Source organism: Amblyraja radiata, chromosome 14 (genome assembly GCF_010909765.2).
Source record: "Amblyraja radiata isolate CabotCenter1 chromosome 14, sAmbRad1.1.pri, whole genome shotgun sequence".
Lineage (NCBI taxonomy): Eukaryota > Metazoa > Chordata > Chondrichthyes > Rajiformes > Rajidae > Amblyraja > Amblyraja radiata.
The window spans coordinates 43648676-43676625 of NC_045969.1; the positions used below are offsets into that span (position 1 = coordinate 43648676).

A 27950-nucleotide genomic window follows, 5' to 3' on the forward strand; every position below is an offset into this window, starting at 1 on the left:
GCTTATCTATCCTTTTTTTTTTATCCTCTCAGCAAATTCCACTACATTCCAACTTCATTTACACAGATATCCAATATAACCTCACATCTGCATGACATTTTGCTCTAATGAATTTCCACTTAATCTTGCTAGATACTATTTATATTGTGCTACTAAAATGTATTTGCGAATTGCAATTTTTAGAGAGCATTTTATGAATTGCACTCCATATTTAATTCTATTTCCCTCGACAACATCTTGGATTTTTATTTAGAGTCTCAATCAAAGTAAACGATTTCCTGTAATTCACATAAAAGCTTCAAAACAAAATTAGTCTCAAGCCATATTAAAGACTTTGCAAAGGTGACCAAAACATGGGCAGAATAATAGAAAGGTGGAAGTTATCAGGTGAGGTCACCACTAATGTCCTGGATACCTAAAGGAACAATGGGCAATAATGAACGATGAACATTGGAGATGTACAGCGTGCCTAAATGGAGAAGCCCAGAGATCTCAAGCAGTTTTCGGGCTGGTTGAGAGATAAGTGTGGCCATGGAAGAATTGAAAGCAAGGAAGAGATGTTAACTATTAACTGTTGCTGGACCAATGACCAATGTCAGCCAATGGCCAAAATCAATAGTGGCTATTGGGGTACTGAATAAATAGCATTTTGTTTTGAGTTGGAAGTCATAAGACACAGCGACATTCTATGCTCATTGTGCCATTTACACAAGGGCCAACTTCTTGTAAGCATCTGTAAGAGCCTGAAGAATGGTTACAACCCGAGACGCCACCCATCCTTTTTCTCCAGAGGTGCTGCCTGATCTGCTGAGATACGCCAGCATTTTGTGTCTATGTTCAGTGTAAACCAGCATCTGCAGTTCCTTTTGATGTACTTCTGCTCTGAGATGAGTAAAACTGAGCGGTGGGATTATCCATTCGGAAAGTCATGCTCTATCCTGCAAATCAGAAACCAAACCAGGAAAAGTGCTGGACATGCAGGTCAGGCTGCATCAGTGGGGAGAGAATATAGTTGACGTTTTGGATCAAGGACTCTCCTTAAGAACTGGAAAATACTGATTATTTTCTCACTTTCCCAGTTTTGATGAAGGGTCTTCAATTTAAAAAGGAACCCCATTTCTCTCTAATGCTGCATGATCTCCTGAACCCCTCCTGCATTTTCTGTTTCTCTTCTGTACGAAGGTAGACCTGACAGCACCATGTATACCCAACAGAGACATTAATGTTACACAGATCTAACATCCGATGATGCAAGTTTCCAATGCACACATCCTCATCCACAATTAGAGGATGTCCGTGTTCAGGATAAAGGCGATTGATTTTCTGCAGTAAGCCTTACAATTTTTGGAAGGATTTAAGATAACATTACCAACATTGTTGCACTTGCAACTACCAACTGCCTGGGCACAGCCAATATGGAGAACTTGATTTTACCCAAATAAAATAAACACGTTCTCGAGACATTTTGACAAAATGGACGTCTCACTTTGTTTTAGGTTAGAGATACAGAGCGGAAAAAGGCCCTTCGGTCCACCAAGTCCGCGCCGACCAGCGATCCCCGTACACCAGCACTAACTACACACTGGGTACAAGTTACAATGTTTATTGAAATTAAATTAACTCACAAATCTGCACGTTTGTGGAGTGTGGGAGGGAGCAAGAGGACTTGGGGAAAACCCACGCAGTCAGAGGGAAAGCATACAAACTCCGTACAGACAGCACCCGTAGTCAGGATTGAACCTGGGTCTCTGGCGCTGTAAGGCAACAACTCTATCACTGTACCACCCCAAGTCGTGCCGACATTCAAACAAAACATCCCAGAGATGTTTTACTTTTATTAACTCTCCAGTGACTGACTTATCACTCAAACATTCAAGTGCTTCCTCCGAAATGTTATTGGAAAACGTGACATGATGAATGCATCAGCTATGAAAGGCTGGATGATCACGTCATAGTTATTGCCTTCAGTCTTGGTTGGAAGCCAAATTAATTTAATTGGTTCCACAACCTTCATTGAGAATGTGTTGCTCAAACCAGTCTCTTTGTTTATAATAAATCAATTTTTCGGAACTTTCACCCCCAAAACCATACAGCCATGCTCATCTTATCTATCCACATGCCCCTCACCCATTCCTGTTTTCCCCTTCCCCCCCACAACAACACAAACCTATACAAAGGTATTCCAGCTGTTCAGCATCATCTGCGACCCTGAAGGCTTTATGTTTCATCCTTGACTGAAGCTGTGACTGCAGATAGAAGGGAGGTGGGGCTCTGGGACCCAAGAGGAGATGGTCCAATGGAACATAAAATGCCATGCACATTAAACTCTGTTTTGCATAACATTTCTTTACGCTCCTGCAAGGATTCATGGCCTCAATGAGAAGACACCGCGCTCACTATCATGACGTCTGCGCAACTCAACACTGCGTGGCAGTAATGCACCGACAATGCACTCCAACTCGATATTTAGATTTATTTTATTTTAGCTTCTCGCCTTCTTTGTTGTCACCTAGAGAGTTGTCTAGCTATAAATCTCCGACACTGGTGGTGCTATTTCTTCCATTAAAACCAACGTCATGGTCCGTGTTTATCTGTGTGTGTGTGGCTATGGATTATTATTGGTACTTCATTTGGTGAATGCAAGGTTGTATCATTTTAGTTCAGAGATATGGCCTGGAAGCAGGCCCTTCGGCCCATCAAGTCTACACTGACCATCGATCACCCGTTCACACCAGTTCTACCTTAGCCCACTTTTACATCCTCTCCCTACAATTTTGGGGCAATTTACAGAGGCCAATTAAACTGCAAACCCGCACGTCTTAGGATGTGGGAGGAAGCTGGAGCAGACAGAGGAAACCCACGTGTCACAGGGAGAACGTGCAAACTCCACACAGACAACGCCTGAGGTTAGGATCAAACCTGTGTCACTAGCAGCAGCTCTACCAGCTGTGACACTGTGCTGCAAACAAAGACAGCCATAATTCTTAACATGAACATTCCTGCAAACGTTATAATTTGTTTGTTTGCTGGAGACAAACTCTTTCTTGGAATTAAAAGGCACTGCCCTGAACCCAAGCTTCAAATGAGTGTACAGGTAAACAAACAACAACAAAGCAGACATTCAAAAAATATCTCCCACAGCACAGGCTACTCTGCATTGAAGGTAACTCTGCTCATGGTTACCGGCACCTTTCCACTTTCTTAAGGCAGCTGAGCAAGTCAGCTAGGTGACAAAGTGTGTTGCTAAGGGTCATTGTCTAAGTTTCTGGCCTTCCGAACAAGAACTCAAAGCAGTAACATTTGAACAATAGTCCATTACACAGTGGTTTGCTGTTGTCACTCAATGTTCCTGCATTTGCAAATGCTTACAGGATACTTAAATACATGGACAACATGTTCACCATGACATTTACTCGGCTGTCAACATTGCATGGGCTATTTCTTACCCATTATTCCTGAAGTCTGACTTCCAACTCCATGCAGTAGCACCGGCTGGCTGCTGTCTGATCTTTGTGAGGAAGTGGAGGGAGAGGAGACTGTCGTACCATTGACTCTGACTTCTGCCTGTGGCTGCAAACAGCAATAGGAAAAAACAGGTTACAACTCATTCCGTCTATCTGAAGGAATTGCACTACGGATAGAAGTGCAACAAGGAACTGCAGAGATGCTGGAGTAACTCAGTGAGACGGGCAGCATCTCTGGTTAGAAGGCATAGGTGACGTTTCGGGTCGAGACCTTTCTTCAGAAATGTCACCCATTCCTTCTATCCAAAGATGCTGCCTGTACCGCTGAATTACTCCAGCATTCTGTGTCTATCTACGGTGTAAACCAGCATCTGCAGTTCCTTCCCGACACATCCCTGCAAATTAGAATTAAAATATGTTCACGTCATGAGCAGAATTAGGTCTTTCAGCCCATCACGACTACTTCACCATTCAATAATGGCTGATCCATCTTTCCCTCTCAACCCCATTCTCTTGCCTTCTCCCTGTAACCTTTGACACCCTTTCAAGTCAAGAACTTGTCAAGCTCCACTTTAAAAATAACCTTAGCATCCACAGCCACCTGTGGCAATGTTTTAGACAGATCCACCACCCTCTGATTAAAGAAATTCCTCCTCATCGCCTATTTGACCATAAGGAAGCAACGATGCCCAGAAAGCTGAAGTCAGTCTTTTTGTTGTTGCAATAGACAGGCTGCACCAGCCTTGGAACTGGATGCAATACCTGTTCCAGAAGCTGCCTCAGTCTGTGGAGCTGCGATTCCAACTGCTTGTTGTGATCTTCCAGGATCTGCATCCTGGCCTCGAGGCGACCTTTGTGCTGACGAAGCAGTTTGGCTTCAGCGATGAGCTCGGCATCCCTGGGACTCTGTGGTGAAATGGGCATCATCTCTGGAGGGGATGGCAAAGGAGACAGGCCCTTGTTTTCATGTTGCTGCTTCAGCCTCTCGTACTCAGACTGAAGGTTCCTGAAAAGGAAAAGCGTGCAAGTGAAACAAACTTCAAATTGGGGGCAAATTTCAAAGATAAAAATGGATTTGGAGCCACCACACATGGTCGGAATTAATTGAAAGATACTTCATGGAAACAGGCCCTTCAGACCACAATGACCGTCGATCACCCATTCACACTAGTTCTATGTTAGCCCACTGTCGCATCCACTTCCTACATGCAAGGGGAAATTCACCAAGGCCAATTAGCCTACAAACCCTGCACGTCTTGGGATGTGGGAGGAAACTGGAGCACCAGGAGGAAGACCCACGTGGTCACAGGGAGAACGTACAAACTCCACACAGGCAGCAATCAGCAAATGGCCAATATATAATGAACATTTGACAGCACTGGGCTTGGACTTGCTGGAGTTTAGAAGGATGAGAGGGACCTCATTGAAACTTACTGAATAGTGAAAGGCCCGAATAGAGTGGTTGTGGAGAGAATCTTTACATTAGTGGGAGAGTCTAGTATCAGAGGCCATAGCCTCAAAATAAAAGGACGTACCTTTATAAAGGAGCTGAAGAGGAATTTCTTTAGTCAGAAGTTGGTGAATCTGTGGAATTCATTGCCACAGAATGCTGTGGAGGCCAAGTCAATGAATATTTTAAAAGCGGAGATTGACAGAATCTTGATTAGTCAGGGGGTTATGGTGAAAAGGCAGGAGAAAGGGGCTGAGAAGGAAAGATAGCTCAGCCATGATTGAATGGCGGAGTAGATTTGATGGGCCGAATGGCCTAATTCTTCTCCAATAATTTATGAACTTATCATGGTCAGGGTCGAATCTGGCGCTGAGTCAGCAGCTCTACCATCTACAATGTTCCAGGCTGAATAACCACATATATTGTTACTTAAAATTAAGTCATACTTTTCATTGTGCCCAGATGACAGCGCCGCATAGGAAGGTCCGTCGGTTGGCAGGAGGCTCAGGACCGGGAACCTGGTCAGCGTAACCGGGATGGAGCTGGGGATGTCGGACGCGAGGAGAATGGGCCGGCAGAATGGTGAACCACGTTAATGCCTCCAGCGCCTTCAGGTCGGCTGCAGGAGGCATCCCTGGGACACAAAGATGGCTGGGCGAAGAGAGGAGAGGGACATCGGTTCGCGAGAACTGCTCCAGTACATTGAGCAGTACATCGTGCCGACCGGACTTTGAATAATGGTGCCCGCATGTCTAATACATTCAAAAATAATTTCACGGTACAGTTGCTTATGAGAGAAGTCTTTTTTTTTTTTTAACTTGTATTTTAATGCTGCTTTTTTTACCTGCACTTTTTAAAAAACTATTCGTACTGTTTTTTATCAGGAACTGGATTGTTTTTATTTATGCGTGAAATGTTTAAGTTTTTATGTGCGATGCTCCGGTATTCCCTGAGAAACGTCTTCTCATTTTGCACTGTACAATTATTGCTTCGCATGATGACAATAAAAGGATGATAATGATAAAATAAAAACACCATTGAAGTGTCCTGTCATAAAACATAATAACAACCAACAATAGGGTTCTGAAATGGAATCTGCACGTATGCTAACTGTTTTACGTCTACAGAGGACCCACTCCGTTCTACAAGGATTAATGTTGGAAGAAAGCTTCTGCCCAGTAACACTTCCCATAATTGATTCTTTCTCCATCCCATTAAACCAAAGCATGCTTCACCAACTGTAAACATAGAAGTGAACCTAATAATTACAAAGCTCAGAGGAAATGCTCTTCGGGCCAATATTAGTGACGGATTGGCAGGCTAACGTTCTCTATCAGTAGACGGTCAAAGCAGAGAGTCATGATAACAAAACAACACTTCGGAAGGAAGTTCAACTTCACCCATTAAGTGCTTTAACCGACTCTCTTGGTATATTCTTTGTTGTGTTTGTAAAGGAAACAAGCTTTTTGACCAGTATGTCAAAAACATGGGTATTTTCTTTTATTTTGAAGTCAAGCAAGCTGTCAAAACGGGCAATTGTACCGGGATTTTCAACCTCTGAGGATGGGTACAAAAGCGGCAATGGAAATGAGTGCAGATAGATACAAAATGTTGGAGTAACTCTGCAGGACAGGCAGCATTTCTGGATAGAAGGAATGGGCGACGTTTCAGGTCGAGACCCTTCTTCAGAGTGAGAAGTTGTCAGTTACTCTAGCATTTAGTGTCTACCCTCTGTGTAATACCAGCATCGCAGTTCCTTGCTACACAATGGAAATGGGTGGAGTATTTTCACCTTAAACAGCCTTGAAGAGCAATTTATTACAGCCTTCTGAGAACCCATATTAGACAACAAAGATCTGGGATTGGGCAAGAGTAAAGTACAATAAAGTATTCGTGTCACTGTTCTTCCATGCGTGTTCCTGATGCTGATTTTTTCAGGCGTGCGGATCTGCATGTTGAGTGTTCCTTGAATTGAAGGAAGAATCACACAGATCCAGAGGCCCGGGTTCCATCCTGAATACAGGCGCTGTCTGTATGGAGTTTGTACATTCTCCCCGTGACCTCGTGGATTTTCCCCAGAAGCTCCGGTTTCCTCCCTCACTCCAAAGACGGACAGGTTTGTAGATTAATTGGCTTCAGTAAAAATTGTAAATTGTCCTTAGTATGTAGGATAGTGCTAGTGTATGGGGATCGCTGGTCGCCATGGACTAGGTGGGCCAAAAGGCCTGGTTCTGCATTGTATTTCTAAACTCAACCAACCTTCATCTCCAGCCTCACAGTCTCAGTTCCATTGGAAAGAGAACTGAGCACCAAAATCCCTGCCAGGTTTAGTTTTAGTTTAGTTTAGAGATACAGCTCAAAAACAGGCCTTCGGTCCACTGTGGCCGCACCGACCTGTGATCCCCACACATTAACACCACCCTACACACACGAGGACAATTTTACATTTACAATTAACCTACAAACCAGTATGTCTTTGGAGTGTGGGATGAAACTGAAGATCTCAGAGAAAACCAATGCAGGTCTCGGGGAGAATGCACAAACTTCATACAGACAAGCACCCGTAGTCAGGATCGAACCCGGGTCTCTGGCGCTGTAAGGAAGTAGCTGTACCGCTGCACCACCGGTGAGAGAAGGAAAGGGCTATAAGGGTTGAGGGTTTGAGGAGGGGACATCTATATCATCCTGCAGTGTGTGCTGTGCTGGGTTCCTGGAGAACATTCCTCTTTTAACATTTCAGCAAGAATTTTCAGAAAAATACTTGGCCATCTGTCACCACTCTTGTATCAGCATACGTCCACTCACTGGGACCCAGGGAAAGCTGAAACCTATCACGAGGGTCCAGAGAAAGAATGCAGTGATGAAGAGGGAGCATCACTGGGAGGTGGATAAGGGTGCGGAGAAGATTTACAAGGATGTTGCCAGGACTCGAGGGGACAGAACTATGACAGAGTCTCTTGCCCAGAGCAGGGGAATCGAGAACCAGAGGACATGGCTTTATGGTGACGGGGGATAGATTTAATAGGAACCTGAGGGGTAACTTTTTCATACAAAGAGTGGTGGGTGTATGGAACGAGCTGCGACGGAATGCAGGAGGTAGTTGAGGCAGGGACAATCACAACATTGAAGAAACATTTAGACAGGTACATGGATGGGGCAGGTTTAGAGGTATATGGGTCACATGCAGGCAGGTGGGACTAGTGTGGGTGGAACATGTTGGTTGACCATTATACAAACTTGCAGAGAAGATGGGTTAAGCTTGAGCTTGTAACTGATAAACAATTAGGCAAATTTTACAAGTAGAATTTTCGCAGGCAAATAGGACTAGCTTAGATGGGCCATCCGGTCGGCATGGCTAGTTGGGTCGGAGGGCCTGTTTCTGTACTGCTTGACTCTATGACCCTAGAAGTGGTGCTAACTGGAAGTCGTGTAACTGGGTCCCGACTGAATCTGCTGTGCTTGTCTGCCCGTATCCTAACCTGTTTTCATCCTCCAGGTCAGCGAGGATTCTTTCCAGCTCTCCCCTCTCTTCGCTCTCCAAGGAGATGAGGATTTGAGCGGGGCTCCGAGGCTGACTCACTGGTGACTCCTGGTTCAGACTCTGGCAGTAGTGCTGGATCAGCAGATGCTCATCATCTCTGTAACACAATGCAAACAAAGCACATTAAAACATTGCCACCCAGCACTGGCGTTCAGAAACCCGGCCCCACACACTCGTTACATTTCTAAAGGTGAGAATCTGTTGAATTTTATTCAAAAGGTTGAAATGAAAGGGAAAATACCTCATTGTACATTTTCTTATCACAGTCTCTTACATACCATCTTGCAACCTCGCCTTTCTGATTCATGCGTGCATGACCTTTACAGAGTAAGAAGTGGAGTGGTTCAGATGCGGTTCCAATCTCTGCTTTATCCATTCTTGCCTTGTCTGATACACAATAAAAACTTGTCTACCACCTGACTGAATTCTAAATGGTGCCAAATGACAACAGCTGAATGACAATGCCACTGAATAACAGGATGTCACTCCTCCAGCCACAAAACATGCACCTGAACATCCTTACCTCCACCTGGACCACCTACCTAATCTCCCGGTTGCCAAACACTTTAATTCCCCTTCCCACTCCCACATTGACCTTTGTCCTAAGCCTCCTCCATTGCCATAGTGAGGCCAAACCCAAATTGGAGGAACAGAATCTCATGTTTTGCTTGGGCAGCTCACAACCCAGTTATATCAATATTGATTTCTCTAACTTCAAGTAACTCTCTCCATCCCTCCCCTACCCAAGTCATACCAGCTTCAAAGTCGTCGTGTCTGAACTCGTTCTCACCTAGGCCACAGCTAACAATGGCCTGTTTCCGTTACCATCGTAATTTTTTTGCCTATCTTTCTTTCATTCGTTCTATATCTCTCTACATCACCGTCTATATATCTCGTTTCCCTTTCCTCTCTGTCTGAAGAAGGGTCTCGACCCGAAACATCACCTGTTCCTTTTCTCCAGAGATGCTGTCTGACCTGCTGAGTTACTCCACCTTTTCACGTCTATCCAAAAGGAGAAGTCTTAAAATTCCCCCAAAATCGCCGCGGTCTTAACATATTTATGGAGTGAACACGCAATGATTTTGAAGTTGCTGAATGTGTCACAGGCCAAGTTGACATAAAACTGCGAGGCATGCTATAAATTGCCCCTGAATGCCTGCTTCTTGCAAACCTTTTGATTTGTTCATGTATTTACTTTGATGGTGGAAAGAAAAACGCATTATGAAAAACAGACACTGGTATCTACGGTCCACGTCTCTGTGTTACCCACAATAGTGAAAGGCCTGGATAGAGTGGATGTGGAGAGGATGTTTCCACTAGTGGGAGAGTCTAGAACTAGAGGTCATAGCCTCAGAATTAAAGGACGTTTCTTTAGGAAGGAGATGAGAAGGAATTTCTTTAGTCAGATGGTGGTGAATCTGTGGAATTCTTTGCCACAGAAGGTTGTAGAGGCCAAGTCAATGGATATTTTTAAGGCAGATAGATTCTTGATTAGTACGGGTGTCAGGGGTTATGGGGAGAAGGCAGGAGAATGAGGTTAGGAGGGAGAGAGAGATCATCCATGAGTAGACTTGATGGGCCAAATGGCCTAATTTTGCTCCTTTTGCTTATGACATCCTCTTAAAAATGGTGTTTCGTAAATCAAGAACAACATTTGCTTTGGTCACTTTCGTGTCAATTATATTAAAACCCGTGCTGTCCGTGGAAGGTCATACGAGAGCAGGATCAATATTTACACGTGCACAATCCCGAGGAACTGCTCTTCATTTTACAATTAGTCTTTGGAGTAAATTCAGAATAGTCATAATGATTTTAGCTGTGGTCTGTAAAATTCCTTTGCGTACAGCAGAAATCACTGAATTTACAAATGTCAGAAACTTGTACTATTTTGTATTGAACACAAAACCTCTCCATCTGACTAGTATTCAAATGGTATACATCTGTCCATTTGTTAAGGCGTTGTATAAATGTATTTTCTTGTTCCATGCAGTCATTCAACATTTGTCAACGTCAATGTTGACAGTCGCACCAAAAGAATGAAAGGATTGACAGGATTACTTGTTCATCTTGTGCTCTTTTCACACCCCTCAGTTTGACCCCCACCACCCTGGTAATGGGCAATTACAATTGGCATGAAGATGGACACAAAAAGCTGGAGTAACTCAGCGGGTCAGATAGCATCTCTGGAGAAAAGGAATAGGTAATGTTTAGGGGCAGCATTGTGGCGCAGTGGTAGAGTTGTTGCCTTACAGTGCCAGGGACCCGGGTTCGAACCTGACTATGGGTGCTGCTAGCATGGAGTTTGTACAGGTTTGTAGGTTAATTGGCGACGGTAAAATTGCAAATGCTCCCAAGTGTGTAGGATAGTGCTAGTACGCGGGAATCGGTGCAGTGGTTGGCATGGACTTGGTGGGATGAAGGGCCTGTTTCCTCGGTGTATCTCCAAACTACGAAATGTCAACACATCTCACAAAGCATGGATATGGCCCAGCACTCCATTCCAAACCCACGTCCTTCCTGTGCAGGGACTGTGCATACCAAGCACCTCGTGATTACTTCAATCATCAATCCCATTTTTAGCTCTAAAATCCTCAGGTTCATTTTTAGAAATGGCTGGATTTGCAGGAAAATCAGCAGCAGTTTTGCACATAACTGCTGCCGTTTGTCCGTGGTTGTGGCCGTAAGTTTGAAATGACCGTGTAAGGGAGCATGAAGTTCCCTTCATTCCCCGGGGGTGGGGGTTGGGGGGAAAAGTGCATCCAAATAACTTATACCATGTTGAACCTGAAGCAGCTTCCCATTCATTTCAACGTAAAGATTTCCAGTGAATTATCTTTTATAATTTCCAGAGTTAATTTAAATAGTGAAAATTACTTTTATGCATTTTTACTTCTAAAATCTAATGAATAATTTCACGGGCGGCACAGTGGCGTAGCAGTAGATTTGCTGCCTTGCACGCCAGAGACCCGGGTTTGATCCTGACTACGGGTGCTGTGTGTACGGAGTTTGTACATTCTCCCTGTGACCACGTGGGATTTCTCCAGGTGCCCAGGTGTGGACTCGGTGGGCCTGTTTCGACACTGTATCTCTAAACTAATTTTAATAATCCAATTAGCTTTAAAAGTTTTTAAATCTAGGAGCTATTCAGAACAAAGCAACATTTTTCAACAGACTTGACCACTGACTAAACCAGGCTTGTAAACCAACATCTGCAGTTCCTTATTTCTACTTAGTCTGGTTTAGTCAGACTAAATGTTGCTGTGGTTGTTGGTTAACAAAAAAGGGGCAGTAAATGCTGGAGTAACTCAGCGCGTCAGGCAACATCTCTGGAGAACACATCCTTAGATGCTATCTGACCTGCTGAGTTTCTCCAGCACTTTGTGTTCTTTTCAGTCAGACTAAAGTCTGGTTTAGTCTTTACACTAAGATCTAGTCATCTTAGCTCTTTAGAGAGTGGGCCATGTTTCACTCCCCGTGTAATGCCACTCACATTGTGGAGAACACACTGAATGGCTTTGCCAATGAGAATCATATTGGTTTTCTGAAGAAGGGTCCTGACCTGAAACATCACCCATCCTTTTCATTCAGAGGTGCTGCCCGACCCACTGAATTCCTCTAGCACTTTGTGTCTATCTTTGGTATAAATCAGCATCTGCAGTTCCTTTCTACACACCACGCTGACTTTATTCCCAACGTGAAATCCACGCGCAGGAAATGTTGGTAAGTAGATCGGTGACGTCCGCAGGCAGCTTACCGCTGACTGGAAAATTCAGCCCAGCAGCAACATCAACTGCTTGCAGTTATATAATGCCTTTCATGTACTGCAATCTCTGGCTTGGCCCCGATCTCGTCACAGAATGTCGATGAGATATTCACGTCTGGAACCAAAAGGTGTGCTCCTGAAGTTAAATATTAACTCCAGTAGTCTTCTGCACCATCAGTCACATACTGTATGAATGAAGGAAAACATTGCTGAATTTTCCCAATCATGGATTGCCACCTCAGCTGCTCGGAGCAGCATGTGTGTAATTCTAATTGCACTGTAATGTCAATTGTGAATGCACAGATGGAGTCAATTTGGACATGACTATTTTCCAGTTAAGGATCCTGAAGTGTACCAGCAACACGCCACATGCAAATCGCAGTCAGCCTCGGCACTGATACATGGCGGTGGCACAAATACAGAGGAGGAATAATTCGAGTCAGACAACGTTGAAAGGCTCTTCAGCCCAACTTGCCCATGCTGACCAACATGCCCCATCTACAGTAGTCACACCTGCCTGCGTTTGGCCCATATCCCTCTAAACATATCCTATCCATGTACCTGTCTAAATGTTTCTTAAATGTTGCAATAGTACCTGCCTCAACAACCTCCTGCAGGAGCTGGTTTCAGCCAGCCACCACCACCTGTGTGAAAAAGATTCCTATTAAATCTTTCTCCCCTCACCATAAATCCAGGTCCTCTGGTTCTCGATTCCCCTAGTCCGAGCAAAACATTCTGTGATCTGTTCCTCTCATGATTTTGTGCACCTCTATAAGATCACCCCTCATCCTCGTGTTCCAAGGAATAGCCCGTTGAGTCCTAGGCTGCTCAACCTCTCCCTATGGCTCAGGCCCTCGAACGCTGGCAACATCCTCGTAAATCTTCTCTGCACCCTTTCCAGCTCAACAACATCTTTCCTACAACATGGTGACCAAAACTGAACAGAATATTCTAAATGTGGCCTCACCAAACCTTCCAGAGGGAAGGTCTATGTCTATAAGTGGAATAAGCAAACCGCAGTCCACGTTTACCACAGGAATACAACACGACAGAAGGTGAAAATTCAAAGTCACTGTACTATTCAGAGAGAGAGAGAGAGAAAAAAAACCACTTTTTTAATTATGCACTCAGGATAAAGCAGCAGAATCCTAGCGCATCAACGAGGGGGTGTAGGGGAGGACTGAATATTAGAAATTAGGCAGCCAACCATACAGAATTCCTCAACCATTAACGTAAATGGTTACAAGAATGCTTGCAGCACAACATTCAATTTCAAACTTCATTATCAGCAGCTGAAGCTCCCCCCACCAGGAGAACATTACATAGATACAGAGAAAATAGGTGCAGGAGTAGGCCATTCGGCCCTTTGAGCCAATGTTGCCTCCCTTTAAAAGTTCTTCTGGTTTCAACAGGGACTTTCCCAGCCATTTTGGTTCATAATTATTTCCCTCCTTAATATGTTTTATGTACATATTAAACATTAATCAGTGGAATAAACTCATTCGAGTTCTTAAATCCTCAGGGGTTAATCTCCTGACAGGTTATGTGAAGAAGGTGAACGAATTGTTGAGCATTAGATGGAGCTTGAAACAAGGATTGTGCCTACAGGGTCCACGTCACAGATAAGCTGCTACAGAAATGGGGCAGTGCCGCGCCAACACTCCCATTGGCAAGAGGGAGACAGTGAACACTTGATGGGTTGAATGGTCCCTTTCCACGGCAGATCAACGTTATACTTCTATTCCATGTTCAACTGCACCTCGAGTGACGCAGCTGATATGAAGTGGCTGCAGTCCCTTGGAATGGGGAAACATGCAGGTCTCAGATCTAAAATAAACACTAAGGAGCCTGAGAGCAAGTGGCTGTGGTACAACTCACTGATCTGAATAATGGTGTGCATCCATGATATGAAGCCACCTTTAACAGGTTCCTGTCTGTCGGTCAAATGAGTCTTTGCCAAAGGTACACAAAATTGCTGGGGAAACTCAGCGGGTGCAGCAGCATCTATGGAGCGAAGGAAATAGGCGACGTTTCGGGCCGAAACCCTTCTTCAGACTGATGGGGGGTGGGAGAAAGAAGGAAAAGGGGAGGAGCCCGAGGGCGGGCGGATGGGAGGGTGGGAGGAGACAGCTAGAGGGTTAAGGAAGGGGAGGAGACAGCAGGGGCAAGCAAAATTGGGAGAATTCAATGTTAATGCCATAAGGACGCAAGGTCCTCAGACGGAATATGAGGTGCTGTTCCTCCAATTTCCGCTGTTGCTCACTCTGGCAATGGAGGAGACCCAGGACAGAGAGGTCGGATTGGGAATGGGAGGGGGAGTTGAAGTGCTGAGCCACCAGGAGTTCAGGTAGGTTTTTGCGGACTGAGCGGAGGTGTTCAGCGAAACGATCGCCCAACCTACGCTTGGTCTCACCGATGTAAATCAGCTGACATCTAGAGCAGCGGATGCAGTAGATGAGGTTGGAGGAGATACAGGTGAACCTTTGTCGCACCTGGAACGACTGCTTGGGTCCTTGAATGGAGTCGAGGGGGGAGGTGAAGGGACAGGTGTTGCATTTCTTGCGGTTGCAACGGAAAGTGCCCGGGGAGGGGGTGGTGCGGGGTGGAAGGGAAGAATTGACGAGGGAGTTGCGGAGGGAGCGGTCTTTGCGGAAGGCAGACATGGGGGGAGATGGGAAGATGTGGCGAGTGGTGGGGTCACGTTGGAGGTGGCGGAAATGGCGGAGGATTATGTGTTGTATTTGGCGGCTAGTGGGGTGAAAGGTGAGGACCAGAGGGACTCTGCCCTTGTTGCGAGTGCGGGGATGGGGAGAGAGAGCAGTGTTACGGGGTATGGATGAGACCCTGGTGTGAGCCTCATCTATGGTGGCGGAGGGGAATCCCCGTTCCCTGAAGAACGAGGACATTTCCGATGCCCTGGTGTGGAATGTCTCATCCTGGGAACATATGCGGCGTAGGCGAAGGAATTGGGAGTAGGGGATGGAGTCTTTACAGGGGGCAGGGTGGGAAGACGTGTAGTCCAGATAGCCATGTGAGTCAGTGGGTTTGTAATGTATGTCGGTCAGGAGTCTGTCCCCTGCGATGGAGATGGTGAGGTCAAGGAATGGTAGGGAAGTGTCGGAAATCGTCCAGGTGTATTGGAGTGCCGGATGGAAGTTGGTGGTGAAGTGGATGAAGTCAGTCAGTTGTGTGTAGGTGCAGGAGGTGGCCCCAAAGCAGTCGTCAATGTAACGGAGGTAGAGGTCGGGGATGGGGCCCTGGTACGTCTCGAACAAGGATTGTTCAACGTACCCGACAAAGAGGCAGGCATAGCTGGGGCCCATGCGTGTGCCCATAGCTACGCCTTGTGTTTGGAGGAAATGGGAGGAGTCAAATGTGAAGTTGTTGAGGGTGAGGACCAACTCCGCTAAGCGGAGGAGAGTGTCAGTGGCTGGGTATAGGTTGCTCCTCTGGTCGAGGAAGAACCGGAGGACTCGGAGGCCATCCTGGTGGGGGATGGAGGTGTAGAGTGTGTTTTTGATTTTCTGTTTTTGGAATGAATTCTGTTTTTAATTTGTGTCTCTGTGATGTCTTTATTACTTATTTTATTCTGATTATATGTTTTACTATGTAAGGTGTCCTTGAGATTTTGTATGAAAGGCGCCCATTAAATATAAAATTTATTATTATTATTATTAGAGTGACCGGACATCCATGGTGAAGATGAGGGGGTGAGGGCCCAGAGAGTGGAATGCGTGGAGGCGGCGGAGAGTGTCTGAGGTGTCTAGAACATAGGTGGGGAGGGATTTGACCAAGGGGGATAGGATGGAGTCAAGGTATGTGGAGATGAGTTCGGTGGGGCACGAACACGCAGAGACAATGCTTTGCCAATGCTGCTCAATTTCCTTCCTCTTCCTTTACCTGCACCTTCTTCTGCTTGTGGCTCCTCTCAAATTCCTGGACCAACTCATATAGACAATGGGACAGGTAGCATCTCTGGAGGGACTGCAGTCTGAAGAAGGGTTGCAACCCGAATCCTTTTTCCTCAGAGATGCTGCCCGACCCATTGAGTTACGCCAGCACTTTGCGTCTATTTTCAGTATAAACCAGCATCTGCAGTTTCTGCATATGGGGAAATAGAGGCTTAGAGACCAATGAAATATTTTTTTAATTTGCCATCAGGTTTGGTGCAGAAATGGTGGCTGAAAGGCCTATTCCTATACTGTACTCTTCTATGTTCTCATGCAATTGACTTATTTCAGTGTAAAATAGAAAAACAAATTGCACAATTAAAAACAGACAGGTCCAAACGCCTTATGAAAGTACTGCCTGATGTAATGAAACAATTTGTGAATCAGCAGTAATTAACAACTTTGAATAAATGCAACCAATTAAGCCCCGACTATTAATCAATACAACATTTTATTGGTTTGTGAATTTGTAAAAACCTCTGAAAATGAAAACCACAAAATAAAGTCCTATTGCTCACATGTAAGCCTATCAGGCAAGTCTACCAATTCAATGCATACTAATCTTAACCTTAATATTGTAAATTTAAAATATATGACATAATCTCCGATCTCCCTAGTCTAGAGCAATCAACTGGCGAAGTTGAAATACTGTTCATTTAAAATCAGATGGGAGGACATGTTCTTATAAAAGAACTCCGGCACAAATCATTCATGGTTCCTATGTAAAACATTGGGAGATGCAAATTCTCTCCAACACTATTTTTCTATGACATGCCAAATTATCGTTTCACACAGCCATACAGCACAGTAACGGCCCTTCAGCCCAACTCATCCATGCTGACCAAGATTCTCCAACTATGCTAGTCCCATTGGCCCCTATCCCTCTAAGCATTTGTTATCCACCCTCGTTTCAATGTTGTTTGTAGTATCTGCCTCAACTACATCCTCTGGCAGTTTGTTCCCATTACCCTCTGCATGAAAAAGTTACCTCAGGTTCCCAATAATTCTTTATCCTCTCACCTTAAACGTGTGCCCTCTAGTTCTTGATTTCCACTACCTGGGAAACCTGCATTCATCCCATCTATTCCCATTGTGATTTTATACATCTCTGTATAAAGATCTCCTCTCAGCCACCTGTGTTCCAAGTAACAAAGTCCTAGCCTTCCCCCTGGAGCTCAGGTCCTCGAGTACTGGCAACATTCTTGTACATTTTCTCTGCCCTCTCAGTGATTTAGTCATTAAGTGAAGTGGTTAGACGCGGCACAGTGGTAAAGTTGCTGCCTCAGAGCACCAGAGACGCAGGTTCCATCCTGACTATGGGTGTTGTCTGCACGAAGTTTGTATTTTCTCCCTATGACTTGCTGGGTTTTCTCCTGTGCTCTGGTTTGTTGCCACTTTCCAAAGATTTGCAGGTTTGTAGGTTAATTGGCCTCTGTAAATTGTCCTTTGTGGGTAGGATAGAACTAGTGTATGGGTGATCATTGGTCAGTGTGGACTCTGTGGGCCTGTTTCCATGCTGTATCTCTAAACTAAACTAAACCCTATTACCTAGGTGAATCACCCGACTTTCAGTGATTAAGGGATAGCTTGTCATTAAATTGAGACACGAGAATCCATACCCTCAACAGGGATGTTAAGGAAGTGTGCCTCAACATGGCAAAGTCTTTCATGTACTTGAACCTTAATTCATCACCAGGATGTAGCCATTGTGCGTAGCAAGCTTTAAACATTCTATGCACATCTCTGATTTGTGTCATAAGGGATAGGGGTAGAATTAGGCCATTTGGCCCATCAAGTCTACTCCGCCATTCAATCATGGCTGATCTATCTCTCCCTTCGAACCCCATTCTCCTGCCTTCTCCCCACAAACTCTGAAACAACCAAGAATCGATCTATCTGCCTTAAAAATATCCACTGACTTGGCCTCCACAGCCTTCAGTGGCAAAGAATTCCAGATTCACCAACATCTGACTAAATAAATTTCTCCTCATCTCCTTCCAAAAAGAGCATTCTTTAATTCTGAGGCTATGACTAGTCCTAGACTCTCCCACTAGTGGAAACATCCTCTTCACATCCAATCTATCCAAGCCCTTTCACTATTCTGTATGTTGCAATGTCCCCCCTTGCGTAGACTGAGAGATGGTCCCTGTCTAAACAACAACAACAACAACAACTGCATTGCTCTGTTGCAGTTCCATGCAGACCAACAACCGAGTCACACAGAGTTCAAATGTCAAGCGTTGTGCAAATTAAGCTCCGTACAAGTGTACAGTGCAAAGGAAGACTGCTTATACAACACAAACCTGCTGGCTCGAATTTTAGAAATGAAGTTAGTTTGTGAGCTGAATAAATGGATTGAACCAGCAAGATGGATGATGCTAAGAATGGTAAGGATGACATTCTGGAAGAATTTAATTAATGCAGCCTATTGGTTAATATTTAAAGTACAGGTCGTCCCAATTTACAAATGCCAGACTTCGTGCAGTCCGTACATATGAAGGAGCATTTGGCAAACCAGCGGGATGGATTCACCAGCTGCTGTGGGCTACAGGTGACTATTCTTGACACTAGCTGGAATTCTGCCACCACGACCCCATGAAGAATACATTCTAGTTAACACAATGTCCTTTTTGCGAATCCTATCTAGAGATATGTTTCACTTGGGCTGGCAGTAGAGTCCTTTTTAGAAGCCTCAACAGCATTTAAAACATTGTCCACAGCACTTGTCTGCTGCATCTTTTAAAATAATGCCATTTCTAGCCTAAGACAGGCTTGGATTAAATTTATTAATATCAGATTTATGATCACAAAGAGCAACACAGGTTTAAAATACTCTTCCACATTATCTATTCCTGTGGGACTACCCACCTCTACAAACATCTTCTACGAACACTTCTTAGGAAAAGAAGCCTGCCGTAACCTTGGGAGGATCTGTAAATCGGTAAAATGTCCCCTAAAAAGACCATAAATACTAAGGCCTGTACTCGCTGGAGTTTAGAAGAATGAGGGGGGACCTCATTGAAACGTACCAAATAGTGAAAGGCTTGGTTAGAGTGGATGCGGAGAGGATGTTTCCACTAGTGGGAGAGTCTAGGATCAAGGTCATAGCCTCAGAATTAAAGGACGTTCCTTTAGGAAAGAGACGAGGAGGAATTTCTTTAGTCAGAGGGTGGTGAATCTGTGGAATTCTTTGTCACAGAAGGCTGTGGAGGCCAAGTCTATGAAAATATTTAAGGCAGAGTTAGATAGATTCTTGATTAGTACAGGTGTCAGATGTTGTGGGGAGAAGGCAGGAGAATGTGGTTCGGAGGGAGAGATAGATCAGCCATGATTGAATGGCGGAGTAGACTTGATGGGCGGAATGGCATAATTCTTCTCCTAGCCCTTATGACCTTATGAGCAAAAAATACAGGACGCTGGAAGAATTCATTAGGTCAAGAAGCATCTGTGGAAGCAAAAGGTGAAAGGCTCGTTAAGACCCTGCACTATGACTATTATTCCCCCTGATTTCTCAAGGGTAACATTACTAATTCTTGAAATGAACTAAGAAACCAGCTTCCAATTCTCCATGTCTTGCATCAACCATTTTCCTCCTTGCTGAAAAGAGGAATGTTGCCAGTTAAAGAGAGGGCATGGGGCTCCCACACAACTGCCCAGGCCATCTGTTAACAATGTGGTGAGATTAAGGCAGATGAACATTTCTCTGTACCCACACCACCCTCTGAATTTATCATGAAGCAGATGGTGCTTCAGCTCATAACAATAGGGAACTGTTGTAAATGTGGCATTTTGAACACTGAGCAAATCCATCACTACAGCTCAACAGCAGGGGGCGACACTGGAACAATCTGCAAGGTTTACAGGGAGGGTTGCGGTGGGCAAGCTCTTACCTAAGTTTCTACGTGTCTCCCAATGAGACGGCCCAAGTTTCCGAAGATAACTAAAGTCCGTACTGCACGGCAAACATTTGAGATAGAGTCAAACTTCAGTCCCGGGTCCACCTTGAGAAGCGGCAAGAGATGAATGGGGAGGGCTTCGAAAACACGCACTGAATATTGGACCAGCTGTCTTGCAGCGCTCAGCAAACTGGGATCAAAGCTATCCACATGGTCGATACATTCACAATCCAAAAACCAAGAGTGTTTTATAGTCTAATGTCCCAGATAGAACAATGAAATTCTTACTTGTAGCAACTTGCACATCTCTGATAAAATCTGAACATCAGCTTTTGGGGTGAGGGGTCACAGCGGGAGAGTTCCTGCTTTGCAGTGCCAGGTTCAATCCTGACCATGGGTGCTGTCTACTCTCCCTGCATGGGTTTTCTCCGGGCGCTCCGGTTTCCTCCCACACTCCAATGACATAAAGGTTTGGAGGTTAATTGGCTTTGGTAAAGTTGTAAAGTGTCTCTAGTGCTGGGGCGGGGAACCTTTTCATGTTGGAATGCCGCATTAAGTTAGCTGTAACATCCAGGGATATTCAATATTCAGGAGGGATAGACAGAAAGGGAAAGGAGGTGGGGTAGCATTGCTGGTTAGAGAGCAGATTAACGCAATAGAAAGGAAGGACATTAGCTTTGAGGATGTGGAATCGATATGGGTAGAGCTGCGAAACACTAAGGGGCAGAAAACGCTAGTGGGAGTTGTGTACAGGCCACCTAACAGTAGTAGTGGAGTTGGGGATGGCATCAAACAGGAAATTAGAAATGCGTGCAACAAAGGTAAAACAGTTATAATGGGTGACTTCAATCTACATATAGATTGGGTGAATCAAATTGGCAAGGGTGCTGAGGAAGAGGATTTCTTGGAATGTATGCGGGATAGTTTTCTAAACCAACATGTAGAGGAACCAACGAGAGAGCAGGCTATTCTAGACTGGGTATTGAGTAATGAGGAAGGGTTAGTTAGCAGTCTTGTTGTGCGTGCCCCCTTGGGCAAGAGTGACCATAATATGGTTGAGTTCTTCATTAGGATGGAGAGTGACATCGTTAATTCAGAAACAAGGGTCCTGAACTTAAAGAAAGGTAACTTTGAGGGTATGAGACGTGAATTGGCCAAGATAGACTGGCGATTGATTCTTAATGGAATGACGGTGGATATGCAATGGAAGACATTTAAAGACTGCATGGATGAACTACAACAATTGTTCATCCCAGTTTGGCAAAAAAATAAATCAGGGAAGTTAGTGCATCCGTGGATAACAAGGGAAATCAGGGATAGTATCAAAACAAAAGATGAAGTGTACAAATTAGCCAGAAAAAGCAGCCTACCAGAGGACTGGGAGAAATTCAGAGACCAGCAGAGGAGGACAAAGGGCTTAATTAGGAAAGGGAAAATAGATTATGAAAGAAAACTGGCAGGGAACATAACAACTGACTGCAAAAGCTTTTATAGATATGTGAAGAGAAAAAGATTAGTTAAAACAAATGTAAGTCCCTTGCAGTCAGAAACGTGTGGATTGATCATGGGGAACAAGGACATGGCAGACCAATTGAATAACTACTTTGGTTCTGTCTTCACTAAGGAAGACATAAATAATCTGCCGGAAATAGCAGGGGACCGGGGGTCAAATGAGATGGAGGAACTGAGTGAAATCCAGGTTAGCCGGGAAGTGGTGTTAGGTAAATTGAATGGATTAAAGGCCGATAAATCCCCAGGGCCAGATAGGCTGCATCCCAGAGTACTTAAGGAAGTAGCCCCAGAAATAGTGGATGCATTAGTGATAATTTTTCAAAACTCTTTAGATTCTGGAGTAGTTCCTGAGGATTGGAGGGTAGCTAATGTAACACCACTTTTTAAAAAGGGAGGGAGAGAGAAAACGGGGAATTACGGACCAGTTAGTCTAACGTCGGTAGTGGGGAAACTGCTAGAATCAGTTATTAAAGATGGGAAAGCAGCACATTTGGAAAGTGGTGAAATCATTGGACAAAGTCAGCATGGATTTATGAAGGGTAAATCATGTCTGACGAATCTTATGGAATTTTTCGAGGATGTAACTAGTAGAGTGGATAAGGGAGAACCAGTGGATGTGTTATATCTGGACTTTCAGAAGACTTTCGACAAGGTCCCACATAAGAGATTAGTATACAAACTTAAAGCACACGGTATTGGGGGTTCAGTATTGATGTGGATAGAGAACTGGCTGGCAGACAGGAAGCAAAGAGTAGGAGTAAACGGGTCCTTTTCACAATGGCAGGCAGTGACTAGTGGGGTACCGCAAGGCTCAGTTCTGGGACCCCAGCTATTTACGATATATATTAATGATTTGGACGAGGGAATTGAATGCAACATCTCCAAGTTTGCGGATGACACGAAGCTGGGGGGCAGTGTTAGCTGTGAGGAGGATGCTAGGAGGCTGCAAGGTGACTTGGATAGGCTGGGTGAGTGGGCAAATGCATGGCAGATGCAGTATAATGTGGATAAATGTGAGGTTATCCACTTTGGTGGCAAAAACAGGAAAGTAGATTATTATCTGAATGGTGGCCGATTAGGAAAGGGGGAGATGCAACGAGACCTGGGTGTCATGGTACACCAGTCATTAAAAGTAGGCATGCAGGTGCAGCAGGCACTGAAGAAGGCGAATGGTATGTTAGCATTCATAGCAAAAGGATTTGAGTCTAGGAGCAGGGACGTTCTACTGCAGTTGTACAGGGTCTTGGTGAGACCACACCTGGAGTATTGCGTACAGTTTTGGTCTCCTAATCTGAGGAAAGACATTCTTGCCATAGAGGGAGTACAGAGAAGGTTCACCAGACTGATTCCTGGGATGTCAGGACTTTCATATGAAGAAAGACTGGATAGACTCGGTTTGTACTCGCTAGAATTTAGAAGATTGAGGGGGGGATCTTATAGAAACTTACAAAATTCTTAAGGGGTTGGACAGGCTAGATGCAGGAAGATTGTTCCCGATGTTGGGGAAGTCCAGAACAAGGGGTCACAGTTTAAGGATAAGGGGGAAATCTTTTAGGACCGAGATGAGGAAAACATTTTTCACACAGAGAGTGGTGAATCTCTGGAATTCTCTCCCGCAGAAGGTAGTTGAGGCCAGTTCATTGGCTATATTTAAGAGGGAGTTAGATGTGGCCCTTGTGGCTAAAGGGATCAGGGGGTATGGAGAGAAGGCAGGTACAGGATACTGAGTTGGATGATCAGCCATGATCATATTGAATGGCGGTGCAGGCTCGAAGGGCCGAATGGCCTACTCCTGCACCTATTTTCTATGTTTCTATGTTTCTAGACATACTAATCTAATTACGGCCACATCTAAGAAACTTCAATTAGATATAGGATTATTTTGTTGAATCTTCTTTTACTCTTTGGTATTTTAAATACGTTTATTTTAAGATAAAAATAAAAATAATAAGACGAACAAAAACATATTAATAAAAATAAAAGGATATGTTCTACAAAATTTGGATTCATTCAAAAGTCCGCACTTAATGGCCTCGAAGGCTGCATGCGGCCTTAAGGCCGTAGGTTCCCCATCCCTGCCCTAGTGTGTAGGATAGTGCCAGTGTATGTGGTGATCGCAGGTTGGCACAGACTCGATGGACCCGCTTCTGCGCTGTATCTCCAGTCTAAAATCAACCACAGAATAACAATATGATTAGAGGGGGTTCACCCCAGTGGTTTAAACACTGAACAGATAGGCCATGGAGGCGAGAAAGATTTGGTCTCTCGTCTGTTCTGACTTGAGCTTTGCCTTAGGTGTCTCAGTGCCCCTTGTTAATGCAGTGGCCTTTGTTTATGTTTTGTAACCTGAATTCACTGTTATACATGGCTATGTGTGGGAATGGCGTTGCCTCGTTCAGTTGCCATCACTTTTCTGGACTGGTTACCTTCATTGCCTGCATGCAATCAAGAAGAACAATTACAAAGAGGACCACCAGAGCCAGGCTACAGCTGGGAAACCAGATCCCTGGATGGGATCACAACTTTGGGCTGGAAAACAGAGGAATTACTCCCAAAATGGATGGAAATGTCCAAAAATCTTAGTGATTCTTAGATGTTTTATACTGAGCACTAAGATAGAGAGACTTGTCTTTGCAATAATCCTCAATGATTACTATGTGTGTACATGTGTGTGTACATGTTTGCGCGTGCACCTCAAAATAAATATCATAGAATGCTGCCTTGTGGCAATCTTTGATCTTTTAAATTCCTGTGAAAGACGCAATTTGCAAATTGCGACATATTCTTATAGATTATGGAATATGTCATCTCTCACCTATTATTTTCAATTTCAGAAACACTACTTGGAATCCCTGCTCTACTTTACCTAGACTTTCTTCTGTACATAATACAGCTTTCCTTGATGTGGGAGGAAGGGAAGGAGATAAAGACAAATACTTCAAGCAGGACCATCTCATATCCAGTTCCTTACATTCTACAATACAAATATATTTTTTAAATGAGGTAGATTTCATTCTTGGCTTCCTCATGACAAAAATGTAATGACAATCTGTGTCAACTGGAGCTAATTATGGAATTGCTGACACCTCCTTCTTCAGTTTATAGTGACAGAGGCTATGGAGTTAGTAAATGCTGTCTCTGCAAACTTTACAAGTTGCCCCACTTCCTCAATTTCACTGGGACTAGAGGGAGAAGGTTATTGATTTCAGTGGCAGGACTGCTGATTAAGAAAACTTTTCCATTCGGGCTGATATTGAGTTTATGAACATACATTCAAGACTAGATTTTTCCAGGGCTTGCAAATACTGGAGAAGATTGGGAGGCTTCAGGAGGTGATCACATTGTACAATGATTTACTGAGCCAGTGGTAAACCGAAGAACTTGATGTTTTTGGATTTAGTGATGATTTCAAATCATGGAGAGATTGTGAAATTCTCTTTTGTTCGACCCTCTGGCAGATTTGCTTTGTGAAAAGCTACATGCCAGCCCAGTCCGACAAGTTGCCCAGTTCTTCCAGCATTTAGTTTTAGTTTATTTTATTTTAGAGATACCACGTGGAAGCAGGCTCTTCAGCCCGCCGAGTCCGCGCCGACCTGCGATCCTCGTACACTAGCACTATCGTACACAATAGGGAGCTTGCAATATTTAATCGAAGCCAATTAACCTTCAAACCTGCATTTCTTTAGAGCGTGGGAGGAATCCGGAACACCTGGGAAAAACCCATGCATCACCAGTAGAACATACACACTCGGCACAGATAGCACCCGTAATCAGGATCAAACCCTAGTCTCTGGCTCTGTAAGACAGCAATTCTACCGCTGTACCACTGTGCCATGTGCCCACCAGTGGTGGCTGTTGTAATTAAAGTTGAGCAAGTGTTTGCTGAACAGCTTCAACACTGATTTTAAGATAGATCACTTAAGAAGCAAATGAATGTTGGGATCTGACGGCACAATAATCAAAGGACCACATGTTTACTCAAAGGTACACAAACTTGCTGGAGGAACTCAGCGGGTGCAGCAGCATCTATGGAGCGAAGGAAATAGGCGACGTTTCGGGCCGAAACCCTTCTTCAGACTGATGGGGGGTGGGGAAAGAAAGAAGGAAAAAGGGAGGAGGAGGAGCCCGAGGGCGGGCGGATAGGAGGGTGGGAGGAGACAGCTAGAGGGTGAAGGAAGGGGAGGGGACAGCACAGGCTAGCCAAATTGGGGGAACTCAATGTTGATGCCATAAGGGCGCGTTTACTCATCTATCTATACATAACTAAAACTCTGATCGTGTTATCTTCCGGTTTGACGGTCATTCTATTTGTGCAAAAATGTGCTGTTCACGATAGCGCTACCATTTTTCACCATTTCACTCACCGTTCTCCTGTGCTGCAAATGCACCAAGTTTCGTTCCGATCAGTTGAATGTCGTAAAAGTTAGCGAGGTTTAAAAATCTTAAAAAACGCGCGTGCGCAGATCGATCTCTTCTTCTGCCAGTCAGCGCATAGCGGATTAGTCTCTTCCCATGTCACTCCCCGGGACGGTCCGCCCCCTTCCTGCACCATCGCGTCTTTACTGGAGCTGAGGATGGCCGGCGGAGGTTTCCAACCGGACATTCGGAGGGACCCGAAGCAGCCCGGCCCCAAGCAGCCGCCCCGCCCCAAGCAGCCGCCCAGCCCAGCGTGGGAGACCTGACCCAGCCCAGCCAAGCGTGGGAGACCCAGCCCAGCCCAGCCCAGAGTCGGAGATGTCGCCACACGGAAAGCGGAGACTCTGATCCCTGCGGAGGAGAACGACCAGCGCCCGCTGTGATTCCCGATCGCACCGCCAATTCCAGCCACTACCCCTCTGGTCCCTCTCACTGGCTCCTCCCCCACAACCTTCTCCCCCCCAGACAACCTCCACCCGTCACCCACACACCCCTTCCCCTCCTCACACCCTCCCTCCCTCCACACACCCCCCTCAACCCCACACAAGCCCCCTTCCCACACATGAAGAGGAGGGGGAGGGAGTGCGCAGGGATGAGGGGGAAATGAGCCGCGCCTGCGCAGTTAGGGGCTATGGGTGAGTGGTGAAATATTGCGTTGGGGAATGGGTTGCATTGGGGGACCAGGCCTCCAGTGTGACTGGGACCCAAGGGGGCCCACTTAGTCTAGTAGAGTCTGAAAAATAATGGCTGGCTTTGTTTAAGGATGCAACCTTCATGTTCAGAGATAAGGAAGACCATTGTGATATGACTCACTTGGCACACGTATGGCCATGTTTCACAATGAACTTGAAGCAACAAAGTACAGGCAGTTGTTATTCATGGAAAGGTACATTTCATGTTCAAGCGTGGAAGCAAAATATTAAACATAGGTCACAAAGAAAAGATCTCCTATTTCAATGTTAGATAAATGTTCACTGTAGTTTGCAAAGGGCTCTCCTCCACAACAGGCCATAAGTGAACATATGATGAGCGTTTGACGGCACTGAGCCTGTACTCGAGTTTAGAAGAATTAAGGGGAACCTCATTGAAACGTACAGAATAGTGAAAGCCTTGGAGAGTGGATGTGGAGAGGATGTTTCCATTAGTGGGAGTCAGGCACTAGAGGGCAGCCTCAGTATTAAAGGGTGTTATTTTAGGAAGGGGTTGAGGAGAAATTTCTTCAGTCAGGGGGTGGTGAATCTGTGGAATTCTTTGTCACAGAAGGCTGTGGAGGCCAAGTCAGAGAATACATTTTAGGCAGAGATAGATAAATATTTGATTAGTACGGGTGTCAGAAGTTATGGAGAGAAGGCAGGAGAATGGGGTTAGGAGGGAGAGATAGATCAGCCATGGTTGAATGGCGTAGACGTGATGGGCAGAATGGCCTAATACTACTACTATCACATGATCTTATGAACCTCAAACAGCTGATTCTCTTCTGAAGGAGGATCCTGTCCCGAAATAATACCCATCTATGATCTCCTGAGATGCTGCCTGACGTACTGGGTTGGGTGTAGGCAGCATGGTTGACTTGCATCTCAATAGTTGCCTGCAACACTTAGCAATGCTTCACCTTTGTTTGAACAAATTATAAATATCAGAAGATTTTCCCAAAAAGTGGCCAATTTGAGTTATTTCCTGGAAGAATGGACACAGGGTGAAATGACTACTTGACAGCATGCACTAAGAAAGCAGAAGAGGAGGAAATGGATGGTAACAGAAGGAAACAAAACTCCCAAAAATTAACTGGAAACTGCCAGGACTCAATTGTCCTTCCATCTCGTTGCAGTGAACGCATGTGAAATGGTACAAGAGTACAAACTAACTAGAAATGACAGAAAATCTTTCCTATGACTTGCTGCCATTTGTACATCATTCACACATGACTGCTTAAATACAGACAGCACTACTGGAATCTG

General features: G+C 44.8%; 1 protein-coding gene across 15 annotated transcripts in view; it reads right to left on the reverse strand.

Moving 5' to 3' along the window:
- Window positions 1-27950, reverse strand: part of dmd (dystrophin) — a 1663772-nt gene that overhangs the window by 23992 nt on the left and 1611830 nt on the right. For all 15 annotated transcript variants that reach the window (XM_033033201.1, XM_033033203.1, XM_033033205.1 and 12 more), the window contains 3 exons: window positions 8394-8552; window positions 4227-4470; window positions 3447-3570 (listed from right to left, as the gene is read on the reverse strand). In XM_033033201.1, coding sequence (XP_032889092.1) covers window positions 3447-3570; window positions 4227-4470; window positions 8394-8552 — 527 coding nt within the window. The remainder of the gene's footprint in view (window positions 1-3446; window positions 3571-4226; window positions 4471-8393; window positions 8553-27950) is intronic.